Source organism: Ochlerotatus camptorhynchus, unplaced genomic scaffold (assembly GCF_037179485.1).
Source record: "Ochlerotatus camptorhynchus isolate MF236.1 unplaced genomic scaffold, CSIRO-AGI_Acam_v1.1 ptg000556l, whole genome shotgun sequence".
NCBI lineage: Eukaryota > Metazoa > Arthropoda > Insecta > Diptera > Culicidae > Ochlerotatus > Ochlerotatus camptorhynchus.
Genome location: NW_027041039.1, coordinates 229938 through 249695, shown reverse-complemented (window position 1 = coordinate 249695; position 19758 = coordinate 229938). Strand labels below are relative to the sequence as shown.

At 40.7% G+C, this 19758-nt stretch overlaps 1 protein-coding gene across 1 annotated transcript in view; it reads right to left on the bottom strand.

The window, feature by feature from the left end:
* The window catches only part of LOC135713478 (uncharacterized), a 294247-nt gene that overhangs the window by 224994 nt on the left and 49495 nt on the right, over positions 1-19758 (bottom strand). The window contains exon 2 of the mRNA XM_065236603.1: positions 4362-4963. Within this exon, the coding sequence (XP_065092675.1) occupies positions 4362-4419 (58 nt within the window). The 5' untranslated portion in view covers positions 4420-4963. The remainder of the gene's footprint in view (positions 1-4361; positions 4964-19758) is intronic.

The window sequence follows — 19758 nt, the reverse complement described above, 5'->3', positions numbered from 1 at the left end:
AGACAAATCCCAGAAGTTTTTGGCGTTACGTCCATGACCAACGGATGGAATCCGGACTGCCCTCTACGATGACCAACGGATTGTTCGAAGCTGATTCCACCACTCACATCGCCGACCTGTTCCGTTCTCAATTCAGCAATGTTTTCACTAATGAACACATCGACCCGCAGGATGTAGCCGTCGCCACCAGAAATGTTCCTCAACTTTCGGCCTCTGGGCTACCGTTCGTGATCACGAACGATATGGTTATATCAGCCGGAAAGGATTTAAAATCCTCCACGGGATGTGGTCCGGATGGGATTCCATCGCTTGTCCTCAAATGCTGCGCGGAAGCACTTGCAACACCACTAGCAAGAGTATTCAACCTATCCTTGGCTACTGGTGTATTCCCAAACTGCTGGAAGCAGTCGTATATTTTCCCAGTTTTCAAGAAAGGCTGCAAGCGGATGGTTTCGAACTATCGGGGCATAGCTGCGTTGAGCGCCACTTCTAAGCTGTTTGAGGCGATCGTTCTGCATAAGCTGGTTCAGAACTACGCACACTACATTTTGATTGATCAGCACGGATTTATGCCTAACCGTTCGACGACAACTAATTTGACTTGTTTCACTTCGTTCGTGATCCGCCAAATAGAAAATGGTCAACAAGTAGACGCTATTTACACAGACTTATCCGCGGCGTTTGATAAAATGAATCATCAAATCGCAGTTGCTAAATTCGACAAGCTGGGAATGAACAGTAACTTGCTTTCCTGGCTTCGATCCTACCTAACCGGTCGAAGTATGTCCGTCAAAATTGGAGACCACGTTTCGCCCTCCTTTCCGGTTTGGTCCGGTGTTCCCCAAGGAAGTCACTTGGGGCCGTTTCTATTCTTGCTGTATATGAACGATGTCAATTTCATCTTGAAATGCCTAAAACTCTCGTATGCCGATGACCTGAAGCTTTACTACACGATTAAGCAACCACAAGACGCGTTTTTTCTGCAACAACAACTGGAAGCCTTCGCTGAATGCTGTCATATTAATCGAATGTCGCTGAACGTGTCCAAATGTTCGATTATTTCATTTGGCCGCAAGCAATCACTCTTCCATTTTATTTATGCTTTGGGAGGCGTGAATCTACAACGTGATTCGACAGTCAAGGACCTGGGGATTCTGGTTGATACAAAATTAACTTTCAAGGATCACGTCGCGTACGTTGTGTCTAAAGCCTCATCGCAACTAGGATTTTTATTTCGCTTTGCAAAAAAGTTCAAGGACGTTTACTGCCTAAAAGCTTTATATTGCTCAATTGTGCGCCCTATCTTGGAGTATTCGTCTATCGTCTGGTCTCCTTATTACCAGAATGAAACTCAACGCATCGAAGCTGTTCAGCGAAAATTCGTCCGGTTCGCTCTACGTCATCTTAGGTGGAGAGATCCATTCAACCTGCCCAGTTATGAAAGCCGTTGTCTACTTATAAATCTGGAATTACTAGAAGCAAGACGCAACGTGGCAAAAGCGTGCTTTGTTGGGGATCTTCTGCAAGGCAACATTGACAGTCCTACGCTTCTTAGTTTCTTGGACATCAACACACGTCGTCGCAATCTTCGGTCGCACTCGTTTATCACCATCCCTCCGGCAAGAACTCATTATGGCTTTCACGAACCTTTGCGAAGCATGTCCCGTGTATTCAACCGGTGTTATTATGTGTACGATTTCAACGTGTCACGAGAAACAAACAAGCGTAGTTTTAAACAAGTTTTATGTTAATTTATGTTATTCGTTAGTTTTGTATTTAGTTGTAGAACAGGTGTCATTGGGGTAAACATTTTACCTGTTGACTGATAAACAATAAACAATAAGATTTAGCTTTAGCTCAACTTTTTAATTATTTAATACAAGATGTTCTTAAAAACGTTGCAAGAGATATTCCTGAATTAGAATTGATAGATGTAGATTGCTTAAAACTGCCGATAATTTTAGCATTTGCCGATTACATATTAATAATAGAAGTATAAATGAGTTAGAGAATATTGTTAAAGTACTAGAAGAAGAGCTATCCAAAGTAGGTCTTAAAATCAATAGGAAGAAAAGTCAAATTTTAGTTAGATACCCAAATGATACAGCAGTACAGCCAAACGAATTAATGCTTAATGGAACTGCTTTTAAAACTAGTGAATATATTAAGTATTTAGGAGTTTGTCTGACAGCAACCCTAAACAGGAATTTAACTAATAGGCATAGATCTATAAACGCTTTGAAAACTTCAAGATTAGTAGTAGATTTTTGTACAAGATTTCATCCGAGCTGGGAATTAGGAAAGCTTATATATAATACGGTTTTGGCGCCAGCGTTATTATACGGAACTAAGGTAGCGGTATTAACAAAGAAAAAAAAGGGAAAAATATTCTAAGGAACATTTTAATAGCTGTAAAAAACTAAGTAATATGAAATTTAATGCAAGAAAAATTTTAGCAGGAAAAACAATAAATAGACGAGTGAGGGTAGGCAGAATAAGTTATTTTGGACATATCAGAAGAAGAGAGATGAATCATCCACTGCAATTAGCGTATATATTCAAATTCAACAAGAAAAAAGAGGGTAGACCAAGCCTTACTTGGAGGAAATCATTAAGTCAGGACTTTGATAGATATGAAGAACTTGATATAGAATAATGGGAAGAACTTGCTAAGGACAAAGAAAAATTAAAAAAGAAAGTGAAAGAAATTTATAAGAATGAGGATAGCGAAATTTCGGATGGTGTATCGACAGAGGAAGAAGATCAAGGAAAAGGAAGTTATAAACACTGGAAGAAAAAAGGATAAGACAGAGAATGTGTAACAAGGATCATTGCAAAAAAGAAAAAACTAATTCTGGTTGTATTTCTTTTTCATTTGCATGCATCCCGGGTGACGAGCGAACATGATGAAGAAGATGGCTTTATCACAGAGCCTCGTCTCGGAACGAGTGGATTGTTGGTCTACGATTCAAAATTGGTTTCTGTAATGATAAGTATCACGATCTACATCGAAATGTAAGTATTATTGACAATAATCATAACAATCAACTCATATATACATTGAAATACATAAATAAAAGGGAAGGGACGGTCCAACAGGGCACCCGATTGAAGCGATTTGGACGGGGAGAGTGGGAATGCCAACTCCCTGTTGATAACATTTCGTGGATAAAGGGCGGGCTCTTCTCCCCACTCATTGGGGCATCTTCCTGTTTGGGGGCTTGTCTTTTTGACCAATTGGCTGATCAAGTTGCTGGAAGGAGATTCTTTATTGTTCCGTAGATGCGAATAGGCGACTTTGCCTATCGATCTACCCAATCCGTTTTTGGCCCTTCATACAGCGACATGTTGAGGACAATCAGAGGTTATTAAGCTTGATCAAGACAAACAAAGAAGAGAGCCCACTGCTGTCGGACTTAGTTTCCGTGCTACAATGGGTGGTAAACCACTATCATGCATCATAAATTGCCGTGAGCCTCCATTATTGAAAACTTAATATTTTTGAAAATTGTAGCTCAGAAACACTAAAACATGCCTCGCTGAATTTTTGATATGTTGTTTAAAAAAGCCCAAACTTTCAAGGAACATATATATCATACAATAGTGAATTTGGTCCCGAGACCATGAATACATGGGTTTCCAGGAACGTGTTTGATAATTGTCATTATGGTTTTAGGAACTTTTTACACCAATGAAAGATATTGTTTTAAAATTCTTATGCGTCTTAAAGTATAATATGCTTGTTTTATTTTCCAATTTGGTGCAGTTGCCAGAAATACCTCCTATGAAATTTAGAAATTAATTAAAGCCTTTACATCGTTGACGTAATAAAAATTATCCCTGCGGCACGCCGACGTATGAAAAAGTGTCAGCAGCGGGGGCGTGGCGCGGCGGCGGCGCACAGGTATTGTTTACACTTATGCTAGTTCAGTAGCTCCACCAGCTCAACCAACTAGCATGAATTTCAGTTGCTGCTGAAATCTCATGCTGGTAAATGCTGATGCCCTGTATGCACCCTGTATTCACCTGGTATTCCTGAGCGATATTCCACGCGCTGGGCGAGATTTTACGAAGGAGAGAAAAGTAGTAGTTGTCTTGCTCATACCAACGCAAATTTTGCTCCGCTCCGCTAATGCGCGTTCAGATCTGAATAAAACATTATGCTGACTGCTTAAGTACAGTTCTAGTACACTAACTTAGTACAGTTCTAGTACACTAGCTCTGGCAAAACCAACACTGATGTAAACACCACATAAAGTACGGCAGAGAGCAAAAGTGCAAAAGCCAACGACAAACGTAAGCTGTATATAGATTATACCGATTCCATTGAAACCAATTGATGGCAGCAGCAGATGACTTACCAACATATCCGACGAGTAAACCTAGCAGCGGCACCACCAAATAGCTTTTGTTGATCATTTTGCCGGTGAATGCACTTGCACGTTGCCTATATTCCGATGATGCAGGATCCTATCACGGAATTTCTTCGAAACTACCGCAGTCGTGTATAATTTTACAGCCTAATGGGATATGCCCTATTCACTCTTGCTCAATTGCCGACGAGCTAGCTCTCTTTCACTTTCCATACAACACACAACCTATCTAACTTTGCACCTTGGCCTATATACAAGTCCGGGAAAAGGAATGGGAAAGCTTCACTGGGATTTCGCTTCGGCACATAAACACATGCAATTTTAATCACGGTGCGAAGTCCGCTGCAAGATCCTTCCACTGATTTCTTGTAGCCTACAAACAAGTCAAAGGGAGTAAAATTCAGGAACTTTACACCGAGCTGAGATTATTCCTTGTGGTCGTGCAGCTATCACGGGGAAGTCATTCCTGCGGAAAGTTGCTTCCGGTGGACGAGCGTTGCTGGACGGCTTCCGTCTGATGATTTGTAGGAACGATTTGCGTTTTCCACTCGGCTGTTTTGTTCACTTCGTACATACTACTCTTCGACACCCTGAAATGAGTAGAGAAAATAAAAAAAATAAGTATCACTCATTAATGTATTTAACAGAGCAAGTGATAAAAATAGATCGTCAAGCAAATCCCAGTAGCTGGATGTCAGCAATGATGTTTGTGTGACGTTTTGCCATCAAACACTTATGAAACGAGATGGCGCAAATTTGGCATGAATTCAAAGAAGTGGCCAAATCTTTCCATGAAAACCGAATCACGATTCAATCGGATCACGCTTTAATCCCCGGAAATGAACAAATCGAAATGACATGGCGGCATCCAGCCGCGGGGCAAGCTATCTGAAATGTACGGAGAGATCATCAAAAACCAATCGATGACAGATTTTTTTTATTGGGTAAAGCGTGGAAAAAAGGAGCGAAACCGCCTGAACGAAAGAGATGTATGATATGGATTTCAACATTAAACAAACATTGGCTCAATAGGAATTTGATTTTAGAATTGATTTGTGTGGTTTTTTTCGACATTTGCGTCGTTCCAAGTGTCTGTAAGCTGTAAGAAGATATCGTACCTCTTTTGTTTTCCATATTATTTGTTTTTAGATGAATTATATTGCAAAGCAAAATAAATGATATCATTTGAACACCAATTTTATCCACCCGTTTGATTGAAGTAAAACAAAAATACAACATGCGATACGAATCATAATAAGCACACCCATTTTGTTATATACTCGAAGCATTGTTTGTTACATAAGTAAATTCTTCGGAACTGCCGTTGCCTTTCTCGTACACCGAGGTGTACCGAATGGCTAATATATCACTTTAAATCACACTTTCGATCGGTGGCTCGAAGGGTCAAGTATATCATATGTCAATCGACTCAGCTCAACAAGATTGGAAAATGTCTGTTGGTGTGTATGTTGTCTTACTCATCCGATTTCCTCGGCGATGGCTGAACCGATTTGAGTTGAGCAGTCTTCAGGACGTGTGTTTCTGACTTCCTTAGAACGCTATTAAATTTTATCTCGATTGGACGCTTGGTTCCGGAGTCCCTTTAAGAAAAACACATAACAAAATATGAAAAAAATATGTCTAAATGTATGATAGCTATGATCAACTCATACTATGGAATATGTTTGATAATATACCTTACATTACCAATCACGCTAAGGCCTTGTTGTCCTTTGCTGTCCGAAGAAGTCCATAATATCTTACTTACCAAGCTGGATATACTTGGCGTCTCGTCAACGGCTGTGGATTGGTTCAGATCTTACTTGATGAATCGCTATGTACGGGCTAAGATAGGCGCGACGGAATCGGATGTTTTCTCAAACAACTCGGGAGTTCCGCAAGGTAGTAACCTAGGACCGCTACTGTTTTCGATCTTTTTTAACGACGTCGCCTTTCTGATACCATCAGGATGCCGCGTTTTCTATGCAGACGATACCAAAATCTACAAAATTATTAAAAGCCTCTCGGACTGTTGGGATCTCCAGAATATGTTAGGAATTTTTGCTGACTGGTGCTCATTAAATTTGATGAGTCTAAGCATCGAAAAATGTAGCATTATTTCCTGTTACCAAAGAATCGAACCAATCATGTTTGACTATGTTCTCTACGGACGCTGTCTTGCTCATGTAGAGCACATAAAGGGTCTCGGCGTTACCTTGGACTGAGAAATTACCATCGTGTCAACTGGCAGCAGTATCAGCGCTGTGTGGACACAGCAATCAATTACGACGTCCTACCGGAGTCGTTCGAAGAAGTCGATCAGTGTTTGCAAGCCATCGAAGAGGCGATATCCCAGGGAGCAACACGTACCAGCATCCAGACAGGTGAGTCATACTCTGAACCTTGACAGCCCAACCAAAGATCTTATCAGGCTCCGTAACACCATTCGTAGGCAGTTCCAGCGTTCTGGGCTGCCCCACTTGAAGACCAATGTCAATAGGCTAACCAAAATTATCCAGGCCAGGATGGTGGAACTCAGAAATAACGATTTTACCAAAAAGATTCGCTCTCTCCCAGATTGTGCAAAACCATTTTGGAAGATGACCAAAATTTTGAAAAATAAGTCGAGACCGATCCCTCCGCTTTCCTCTGTTGACCACTTAGACCCATCCCTACTGATAACCCCAGTTGAAAAGGCCAATGCTCTTGGCCAACATTTTGTGATTTCACATAATCTTGGTCAAACCATGGTGAGCCCCCATGGCCCTGCCGTCCTGGAGGCAATGACTAGAGTCGCTGACACCCCCGTAGTAGTGCATGATCATAGTAGAATATCGGCTGATGAGGTGATAGCAGCTATTAGAAGTACTAAAAACATGAAGGCTACGGGTATGGATGGTGTAGTCAATCTCGAGTTGAAAAACTTGAGTATTGACTTCTTCAACCATCTTACTTTTATCTTCAACAAATGTTTGGAGCTTGGCTACTTCCCCGCATGCTGGAAGTTAGCCAAAGTGATTCCAATACACAAGCCTGGCAAAGATGCTACCAGTGCCAAAATCTATCGCCCCATCAGCCTCTTGTCCTCCATCTCGAAGCTATTCCAAAAATTGATACTCAGCCGTCTGCTGGTGTTTTCAAATGATAATAACATCTTTCTCAAAGAGCAATTTGGGTTTAGGAAAGGCCACTCTACCATCCACCAACTCGCACGGGCTCCTAACATCATCAAGCGGAACAAGTCCGTTTCCAATACATCTGCCATGGCTTTGTTGGACGTCGAGAAGGTGTTCGACAATGTCTGGCATGATGGTCTAGTGTACAAGCTGCATCGATACAACTTTCCAATCTAGCTCGTGAAGATCATCAAAAACTACTTGTCGGGCAGATCATTCCAGGTCTACTTGAACAATGTCCCCTCTGATACGTTCAACGCTGATGCAGGGGTCCTTTAGGGTAGCATGCTTGGGCCTATCCTATTCAACATTTTCACGTCAGACGTTTTAATTTGTATCAATGTAGCTAAAACACAAACCATTCTGTTTCCACACTCGTATTCACCTCGGCTTGTTCCGCCTGCTAACGTCAAGATCCATCTTGATAGCACTCCCATTGAATGGTCGAGTGGAGTAGTCTACCTTGGTCTCATCCTCGATAGAAAATTGCTATTCCGATCCCATGTGGACAAGACATCCACCAATTGTAACATCTTGATCAGGTCGCTCTGCCCTCTGATAAACAGGAAGTCCACCCTGTCCCTCAAAAACAAGCTTGCTGTCCACAAACAGATAATAATGCCGGCTATTGAGTATGGTATGCCAATCTGGGAGAGTTGTGCTAAGTGCCACCACTTAAAGCTTGAGAGGATCCAAAACAAGATCCTCAGAATGATCCTTAACAGTCCACCACGAACTCGTAATTCTGAGATTCACCACCTGGTCGGTCTTCAAACACTCGAGGAGCGAAAGACTTCCACGCTGGAAAGGTTCGGAGTTGCCTGTCTGCGATCAAACCACCAGATCATTCGTGATTTAGCAACCTAGTTTAAGTAGTTAGGTGCTCAATCAAGTAGGTTATCAAATTTTTAAATTCAAACCAAAACAATCCCACAAAGGGTATCCTGTAAATTAGCGCTAAACGCAATCATCACTTTAGAATAACCAATTAACTAGATCAAAGATGAAGAGCCAAAGGCTAACCAATTGAAATGTTAAATCAAATGTTGAAACATAAAAACCCAGAAAATAAACGTAAATTTTACTACTACTACCTTGGACTGAAGAGACATTCGTTGCTAGACCGTCTAATAGTATAGTTCGTTCGTTCGTTCGGTTCGCTATCGAGTTTTTTCTAGTTCGTTTTATTGCTACGTTCGCGTCGTGGAAGTACCGTCATCGACAGGCGCATTGGCAAGTCTAATTGCATTTGCCAATAAACAAAGCATGGTACGCAAGCGTACTACTGCTCCTGCATCGGAGGACCCCAGCAAGAAGGCTCAAACGGATCCCAGCGCTGCCTCGGATGACGCAGCAAATCGGCTGCTACAGAGCAACCAATTATCGGTGCTCGGAGTAGAAAATGGCGGTGGTGACGCCGCTGAAATTGCGAAAAAGGAGCGGATTCCCCCGCTGTTTACCCCGATGAAGGACGTCGCCCAGCTTAGGGATGAGCTGGCAAAACGCAAATTGTTCCCGCTATTCAAAATCTGTAGCATTGCAACAAAGATCATGTGCTCCAGCCTACAGCAGTACAAGTCGGTCGGTAACCTGCTGAAGAACAGCACAGTGGAGTTTTACACTCACGATTTGCCTTCGATGAAACCATTGAAGGTTGTTTTACGAGGTCTGCCGTCGTACGAAGCGGCTACCGTAAAAGATGAACTGGTGAGGCTCGGATTGAACCAGAGGCAGTCCACCCAATGAATCGACGGCCTATGCCCAATACCAACTATCGTGACCAAATGTTTCTGGTCCACCTGACTAAGGGCTCCACCACCCTTGCTGCGCTCAAGAGCAACATACAAGCCGCAACACTGTGATGTGACCCAATGCACAAGTTGCCTCTCCTTTGGCCATGGCACGAAGAACTGTCATAAGAAACCACGCTGCGACAAGTGTGCTATGGTTAACGGCGCCGGTGGTGTAGTGGTAAGCGTGATAACCTCTCACCCCAGCAGGCCTGGGTTCAATACCAGTCGGCGCCGCCGGGATGTTCTGAGGCATAACATCTCTGATCACGCCTTCCTTCGGATGGGAAGTAAAGCCGTTGGTCCCCGGCTCATGAGTTGATGGGTCGATAGGTAGTGTCCAGGTGTGGGAGCTGCCTTCCTGGCACGTCGGTAGCATTGGTGCTCAGCACGGAATTTGAAGCCCGAACTGAACGTATTCCTTCCCGACTTCCGGCTCGTCAGACTTGATCGCACCTGCTCTGGAGGTGGAGGAGTGGCCATCGCTGCAAGAAGGAACATCAGTTTCCGGCCGCTACCAAACTTCCAGCTGAAAACAATTGAAGCCATCGGAGTGGAGATGAGCACATCACTTGGCCCAATCACCATCATCGCGGCCTACTGCCCCAAGCAAACCATCATCAGGGACGGGTCGTCAGTGGCCCTCCGGAAAGACATCATCAAACTCACCCGGAGGAGCGGGAACTTTATCATCGCTGGCGATCTGAACGCAAAACACCAAGCTTGGGGCAACGGTTGGAGCAATAGAAACGGCATCATCCTCAATGAATACCTGCAAGAGAGCCACTATACCATCTTGGCCCTGGACTCTCCCACCCGGTTGAGTCGGTCTGGGGTCCATGCGACCATCGACATCTTCGTAAGCAACATGGGACACAACATCTCGCAACCTGTGGCATTCCAGGAGCTGATCTCGGACCACTACCCGGTGGTGGCCGAAGTTGGATCCTCGGTAAACCGATTCGAAGCTTCCCGGCGCAACTACCATCGAGTCAACTGGGCGCAATATCAACACTGCGTCGACACAACCATCGATTACGATGTCCAACCGGGGACGTCCGAAGATGTTGATCGGTGTCTACAAACCATCGAGGAGGCGATTTCCCGGGCCAGGGAACAGCACGTGCCAGTATCCAGACAGGTGAGTAACACTCTGAACCTTGACAGCCCTAACAAAGATCTCATTAGACTCCGTAACACCATTCGTAGGCAGTACCAGCGTACTGGCCTGCCTAACTTGAAGACCAATTGTAATCGATTAACAAAGATCATTCAGGCCAGGATGGTGGTTCTCAGAAATAACGATTTTGCTAGTAAGATCCACTCTCTCCCAGATTGTGCTAAGCCCTTCTGGAAACTTACAAAAATTCTTAAAACAAGCCTAGGCCCATTCCCCCACTGACCCCACTGGATCGTCCTGGCGACCCAGTGGTTCATCTGATAACTCCTGAAGAGAAGGCTGCCGCGATAGGTCAACACTTCGTCGGCTCCCATAATCTCGGACAAAACATCGTCAGCCCTCATGAATCTGAGGTTGCTGAAAATGCAACCAATCTTCTTCAGATTCCTAACATTTTTCCAGAGGAATCCGAGATTACGGCTGACGAACTGTTGGCCTATATCAAATCATCTAAAAACATGAAGGCCCCAGGTTTCGACAACTTCCTGAATCTGGAACTCAAACACTTGAGTTCCAGATTCTACAACCATCTGACACTGATTTTTAATCAGTGCCTCAGACTTGGCTTCTTCCCCTTGTGTTGGAAGTCAGCTAAAGTCATACCCATCCGGAAACCTGGGAAGGATTCGTCCTCTCCTTCAAGTTATCGACCAATCAGCCTTCTCTCAGGGTTATCAAAACTGTTCGAAAGAGCAGTGTACCACCGGCTCCTAACATCTGCCGATGAAAACAACTTGTTACTCGAGGAACAGTTTGGTTTTCGGAAAGGTCGTTCGACCGTCCACCAGCTGACTCGAGTAACAAACATTCTCAGACGGAACAAGCCTGTTTCGAAAACATCTGTCATGGCGTTGTTGGACGTTGAAAAACGGTTGGACAATGTCTGGCATGATGGCCTGGTGTTCAAATTGCAGCAGTACGGTTTTCCAATCTTCCTTGTTAAGATAATAAACAACTACCTATCGGACAGGACGTTCCGAGTCTCTCTGAATAGCATCACATCGGATGCTTTCAACAAAGGTGCCGGCGTTGCACAAGGAAGCATCCTTGGCCCCATTCTATTCAACCTGTTCACCTCCGATATGCCGGTTCTCCCTGATGGTGGATCGTTGTCTCTGTTCGCAGAAGACACATCCATCGTCTACAAGGGTAGGGTCATCGGAGCTCTGACTGCCAAACTTCAGAGAGGCCTGGACGCCCTGTCTGAATGTTTCAACAGCTGGAAGATCCGTATCAACGCGGCAAAGACCCAGGTCATTATCTTTCCACACTCTAAATCTCCCAGACTTGTTCCATCGGAAGTCAACCCTGTCCCTGAAAAATAAGCTTGCTGTCTACAAACAAATCATCCTTCCTGTAATCGAGTACCTGTAATGCCATCACCTTACACTCCAAAGGATCCAGAACAAGATCCTTAGGATGGTCCTAAACAGTCCTCCGCGGACTAGAAATTCTGAGGTCCACCTCCTGGCTGGAATTCAGACATTAGATGAACGGAGAGTATTCATCCTGGAAAGGTTCAGAGACACCTGTCTGAGATTAAATCATCAGATCATACGTGATCTAGCACGTTAGGGTTATACTCGTAGTTAGGTAGGTTATCACTTTTTTCAATTCAAATAAAACACATCCCCAAAGGGGTATTCTGTAAAGTAGTTGAAAAACGCAAATATTAAATTAGAATATCAAATTAAACAAAGATGAAGAGCCAGGTAGGCTAATCAATTAAAATGATAAATCAATGTACTACCATAATCAACAGAAATAAACATAATTTTACTACTACTACTACTTGGACTGAAGACTCACTAGCAGAATCCACTACAATGACATCATCTCCAGAGATAATCGACAATTGGGCTTTATTTTCTAAATTGCCAACGAGTTCCGTGACCCGCTATGCCTCAGGTCACTCTACTGCTCGCTTGTGCGATCCTTTTTGGAGTCAAGTTTAGTTGTTTGGTGCCGTTCAATGCAAGTTTGTGAGATATGCTCTTCGTTTCCTCAACTGGCGTGACCCAACAAACTTGCCACCGTACGAGGAGCGTTGCCGTCTCCTGGGAATCGAACCATTAGAGGTGAGACGGACGGTCGCTCAAGCTATGTTCGCTGGAAAGCATCTTACTGTAGATCAAGTTTTGGAGCATCTCAGAGGAATCAATTTTTCAGGAACAGTGAAAAAGTTTTGCGCTTCCTATGTCTTACGACAGAAATTTCTACTCACCGCACTCTGTTTGAAGTTCTCTTATTCACCACCAGATGCTGAATCGATCACTTGGTTTCTATTGAAAAGGCATATACATCATAGCACGAAAACGACTCATCTAATTAAAATTATATTTGAAACAAAAGGATTGCCTTTTCAGTCAAAAATACACAACCGTAAAATAATTAAAAAAAAAAACGGATAACACTTCAATAACAAAAAAAGCATATTTAAACTTATAAGCAGTTGCAGGCAAAATGGCGACAACAATTAAATTTTTGGATCGGCCTTCTCTGATTCTCTGATGAAAATTTACAAAATTGTTCGTTATGGGCAATGATTCACATTTTTGCTAAAATTCAGCCATTGTGGATCTTGTAACATTTTCAAAACAGCGTCCTCAAAACTTTTCAAAAAATGTAGCACGAAAACTGCATTAATTCGAAATGACGTCTGAGACGAAGTTGTAGGAAACTGGAGTCAGAGATTCTCGATTTGCGTTTAAAGCCGTTGTTTACGTTTGGTTGCTCCGCCTATTTTCAATGCTGATATAGAATTACTACCACTTCATACAGACTCTGCCAATAAAGTTTAATTTGTGCTACTTGTGGATTATACAAGGAATCACCTTAACTCAGGAGACTATGCACTGTGCAGTCACCGAATGTTGATAGAAACTGCCCATAACCTATGCCATAGCCCCTCCCCCTTCCTAGCCACCATAGCAGTCTACGCAGTTTATGAACAGACCCTTGCCGTATTATTCCCAAATTGCCTTTTTACTGCCATTGAGTCCCAAATACACTTTTAATTTAGTCTAATTTTTACACTTGCAAGCATGCTGCAGCCAATTCCAATCACTTAAATACACAGGAATGGTATTTAAAACCTTCATCCAGGTTATATTAAAATGTCACCAGACATAAATTGACATTTTCATCTGCAAGCTAACTACAACCTACCTGTGTGCTTGTGTAGAAAAAAAAATGCCAGACGTTTCTTCGTCTATTTATAAACTTCAGCTGTGTGGAAGCAGAACGATCCACACAAGGTGAGTGACATATAAAAGCGTTGTTTGTGTTTGGTTTCGATTCGTTTGTCATTGTCAAAGCCATGCCATGCTCATACCGAAGAGAAAATCGATGTTCGTTTAAAATGACCGAATTCAGCTGATAACCCGATTACTATATTAGATTGCGACGGTTTATTGATCAGCTGGCTCTCAATTTCTTCGAAGTTAAAGATACCCATCTGTGAGATTCGATATCGACTATGGCACCAAGTTGAACTATGGGACACCGTTCCTCTTAAGTTATTTTGGGAGTGAGATCTGAAGAGGGTTTTATTTTTAGATATCACCACCTTGTACGTTTTACCCTATCGCCAGTAACAATGGCATTGAACATTGCTGAAATAGTTTAATTTGTGTCACACAGTCTATAAGGGGGACAAAGTATGTTCCAGCAGTTTAAAGAAGTCAATAGAAATACGAAGTTTTGAAAATCGTAGGAATGCTACATGTGTTAATACTGAGCAAGTCTAATCGTTTTCGTTGTAACTAACAAATCTCACGTCACGTTTCAAATAGACCAACATATCCACCATTTTATGGCAATCGAAGTTGAAGTTCGACAGCTTATTATTTTAACTGTTTAAGGGCAATACATTTTGCAATACTATTTTTAATGTAGTCAGTGTATAATAACGTTGAAAATTCAGAAGAAACGGTAAAATCACAATTTTGCTTTGAATTTCATGCTACAACATAGACGCATTTCGGGGGATGAATGAACGGTTCTTCGGTTAAAATCCTTACAACAAAAAAAACAAACAAAAATAGACGCATTTCGCGCCAAATCGAATCGAAGCTGGCAGCACCCTATCAGATTTCAATAAAATTTTCTGGATGTGTAGACTTTGACTAAATAAGCACTTTTGCATACTCAGTTTTTCCAAAATTTATCTAGACTAACATTTGAAAAGGGCAAAACTTTTTCTGCCGATTTTTTTCAAAAAAATATTATGGAAAAATGAGAACTCCAACAAAAATATGTTGAACGGATGACTTTTAGGAAATTGACCAAATTATCGAAAAAAAATAACTGAAAAAAATTTCTTTGAGACCTACACTGAAAAAAAATTGATTTTTAAAATCTAAAGTCGATTTTTTAAAAAATGCCATGTTTGATTTGGATGAAACTTTGCCTCAAGATAGGTAATTATGTTCACTACCATCCGTCCATACATCGCGAGATGGCCACTTTTAAGGAAAAAAATTTTTTCTTACAAAAACTTTTTCATGTCTGAACTGATTTTTTTAACGTACCATTTTTACGCAAAACTAAACCAGTGAAGCTCAAAATCATCTCAGAACCCAATGAAGCTCCATTTGTGATTCAATGTTGTCTAATCAGCAACTAATTACTTGGATTAATCGAGAATTCAATATGAAAAGGGCTTATATCATTAGAAAATAATATAATTGATTATATTGTCTACTACTGAGGCGAAAACCGATTCTTAGCTCAAATTATCCATAAAGAATTAGGTTTGAATACAATTTAAATTGAGATCTTCTTTCGAATCAACATGATTTGGGAAGTCATCATAATTCTATATGCCCTTCTGTTATTTATACCTAAACCATCAACATTAAATACCTACCATTTCATTCTACCTATGAGCACTATAAAACTAAGGTTGATTTCATACAAGCAGCAGTCAATCTGATAACGAAAGTTGTGAAGACAAGTTGTAGTAAAATTATTATCATGGACCAAAGTAGTAAATTAAGGCTCAATGGATTGAAATGTTGTGCAAATATAAATAATTCGAGATGCAACCGAAATAAGTTACGGGCCATATCGTCAATACATTCTATAGGATATAACCATAGAGGTAACTCTAAGACTAGAAGGTCCCGAAAAAACGTGCTTAACTTTTTGGCTCAGCTCTGGTACTCTCTTCGGTCCCAACCTAATCGATGCACCCCTCGAAACATAGGAAAATCCACGAACCCCTCATTTTATCTGTCAAACTTTCATAGAGAATCAAAACAAACATAGTGTAGTACTAGAATTTCAACTAGAATGGGGTACGTAAATCGATTTGCTTGGGACCAATAGGCTAGTCAAGTAGTGAGCCAATTTTAAATCGATAGTTTCGTATTGATTGTTGATATAACCACGAAATTGATGAAACGATGAGCATTTGTGAGTCATGCCGTAGCGTGATATCTCATAATAGAAGTCCAGTTATGAAAAATCGCCGATCGGTTGGAAATGAAGTAAATATTCAACCGTCAACTAGTGGGCAGCAGCCGGCGCCGGTGGTGTAGTGGTAAGCGTGACTGCTTTCTAACACCCCAATGGATCTGTGTTCAATCCCAGCCGAGGTTGGTGGGATTTTTCTGAGGCATAAACATCCCTGGTCACGTCTTCCTTCGGAAGGGAAGTAAAACCGTTGGTCCGGCCCATGTGTGTTGATGAATGGGTGCGATATCCTACGTAGGTGTGGAAGCTGCCTTCCTGCACATTCGATTGCGGTCAATGGATGGCAATCGTTGTCCGTCGGTGATTGACACTAGATTGCGGAACAGAGACCGACGTTAAATAAAGGAATGAAAATATGGTACCATCGGTTCCATCATTGGAGTCAGTTCCATCAGCAGATGATCTGCAACGCCCATACAATGTTGAGAAGTTTAATGGCTTTGTGGAAACGTTGAATTTATCTCCAATTTCATCGAGGAACATGAGGAGCATGGATTATCGTTCAATAAAATCTTTAGAAATTACACAAGCAGTGCGAAAAAATATATTTGGCCTAGATATAGCAGACATTAGCAAAGTAGAGGCATACGAAGAAATGATTGTGCAGCTAAAGGAGAAGTTCAATTCCCCTACAGCTGACAGAAAAGATCAGATAACAGTATTATCAGTATTGCCAAAGTCTTGGTCCGTGAATAAAGTTGTAGCAGTAGAATTCAACGCACCAACGTACATGGTGAGGCAGGTGAAGAGCCTTGTTAATGAGCAGGGTATTCTAAGCACACCCAACAAAAGAAGTGGGCATGGGATCAACGATGATACAAAAAACTAGTTAGGGAATTTTTTGATGACAATGATATTAGTAGACCTATGCCCGGAACAAATGATTCTGTTTCCGAGTTTAGAAATGGACGAAAAGAACACGTTCAAAAACGCCTGTTAATGATGTCCCTTAAAGAAGCGTACATGATATTGAAGTAATGAAATTGGGTTGTTAGCGGAATGCTAAATAAAACAGCAAAAAAGGTTATCTTCCATTTAATTCCATTTAATTAATTTTGGTATCCATGACAGATACGTATTTCGACTACAACGTGCAGTCTTCATCAGTGTCATTCCCACTAAAGAACCTATCACAAAATCTAACCCCCTTAAGTACTCATCCCCTAGGTAAAAAAAGTCAAGATCATAGGTATAAAAATGAAACTACAATGTGTTGAATCGGAACCTACCTAACTAATAAAAACCAAAGATTTAAGTAAGCTAAAGGAGAAAAATCTATACAACTCTCTAATAAGGAAAATGACTGTTGAAGACTGCACATTGTAGTCGAAATACGTATCTGTCATGGATACCAAAATTAATTAAGTGGAATTAAATGGAAGATAACCTTTTTTGCTATAAAGATATTAATAATGGTTTCACTGTATTTACACAATTGCTTGATTCTACTGGTATACATAATGTATATATTTGTACAATTCATGAAAATGTAAAATTAATGATCAACAGTTTAAGAATTATGTCACAAGATGCAATAGAAAAAATGCTTTGTAATATTTCTACTAGAACAACTGATTGCTTTTTCCGTGCTTGCGAAAAGTGTGCTTCCAATGAACATACTGAAGAGGAACTTACTTTGCTATTAGAATCAAATGACAAACAAGATGTTGTGTTTCAACAGTGGCTGAATGCTGATCGTTGTAATTTGGAAACGATTATCAAGCCTGTTGATGAATTTGTTCCGTATCTCATTGATAAAATTTACAAACTTATAACTCATGACTTTATTTACAAACAACAGTCATCTTTTCTTAGAAATAAAAAAAAAGAATCATTAAAAGAAGGCGTAATTTGTGATTTTTCTGGAAATTATTCATTCATTATCCAAAACGCTGCTCAAGCATATCACTGGAATAATTCTCAAGCAACAATACATCCATTTGAAGTTTATTATAAGAAAGACAATAAACTTGAAAATGTTAGCTTCATTATCATATCAGAAGTAATGACTCACGATACAGTTGCAGTTCAGTTGTTCATCTCAAAAATGATAGATTTTATTAAACAATCGATAGATTTTTCTAAAATTACTTTTATGTCAGATGGGGCAGCATCACAATACAAAAATAAAAAAAAAACTTTGCTAGTCTGTGTAGATTTCAGTCAAAGCATGGATTAGAAGCAGAATGGCATTTTTTTGCAACGTCTCATGGAAAAGGTCCCTGTGATGCCATTGGTGGCACTCTCAAGCAAATGGCAAAGAGAGCTAGTCTTGCTCGAGATTATGGAAACACCATAACAACTCCACGAGATTTATATAACTGGGCAGTTGAATAAACGGATAAAAATATCACAAAACTACGTTTCGAGTACATATCCACTGAACAGTACATCGAAATGTCAGAAGAACTCGAAGAACTACATATATAACAGCACAAAGACAATATCTGGCACACATAAATTCCACAGTTTTGTGCCTATAACTGGTGAGAAAGTAGCGGCAACAAGGTATTCTAATTCAGAAGATGAACCAAACATATTTAACTTGGTTGGAAAAAGGAAAAAATAGCAAGCACGAAAATAGGTTTAAAACATTGAAAATATAAAAAAAAAAAAAGATTTATAAATTTTTTTGTTTTTTTTTCTCTCACATATTATCAAATTTTGCATCAGTAGTAGACAACAGAATAAGGTGATGATGATGATGATGATGATGGTCCCACCTCTTACCCCTACAAAGGTTTGAGCTGGACGAGTTATCTTTAAGATAATTGAATATAAACATTTTAACCACGAGCTGGTTACAATTACAGATATAAATGTCCTGTTAAATATGTTATAGGCATCAACCAAAAACATTAAAAGGTGTAACTAGTTATCAAAAGTCCAAGCAAAGTCCTCGACAATACTTCCATTTACACGTGACCTGGGATTTACACGTTTAAGCTTCCGCAGTGCCAGGACTATATCCAAGGAAACGACTTCCAGCCAACCCTTTACTAATTCAAGGCTTTTGCCACAATTTCCACGTATTAGTCATTTATACCTGTATTCCGCGCGCGAGGCTCAAACCATTGTAGACTACTCAAAGCTATTTTTACTATTACTACTACAAAATCAAGTAGGAGTTGTAATTTTTCCATAATATTTTTTTTGAAAAAAATCGGCAGAAAAAGTTTGGCCCTTCTCAAATGCTAGCCTAGATAAATTTTGGAAAAACTAAGTATCCAAAGTGGCATATTTAGTCAAGGTCCACACATCCGGAAAGTTTCATTGAAATCTGAGGGGGTGCTGCCAGCTCCGAATACGATTTGGCGCGAAATGCGTCCATAGAAAAAAAACACATAGGACGTTTTGACAAGTTGTACATCGGACATGTTACATTGGACGATTTTTCTCAATGACATAATCAATGAGTGTTACATTGGACGTTTTGTCTACATGATACTAGATTCCCTTTCACAGATTTCAGAGTATAGTACCTAACTTTAGATTGGCCCCGCCTTTGGAAAATGAGCACCAATCATGTTAGGCAGTCCGAATGACCGAAGTAACAATAATATACCCATGATTTCAAACTGTACATTGGACAATTTTTTATCAATGATTATCTTAAACAAATGAAAGCAAATTTCAATGGATATTTTTGTATCACATACAATGATAGTTAAGAGCAATAGTTTGTATCGCTTAGTTCGATTTGTTTACATTTGTTACATTGGTCTATTTGAAAAGTGACGCGAAAAATGTAGAAAGTGTCC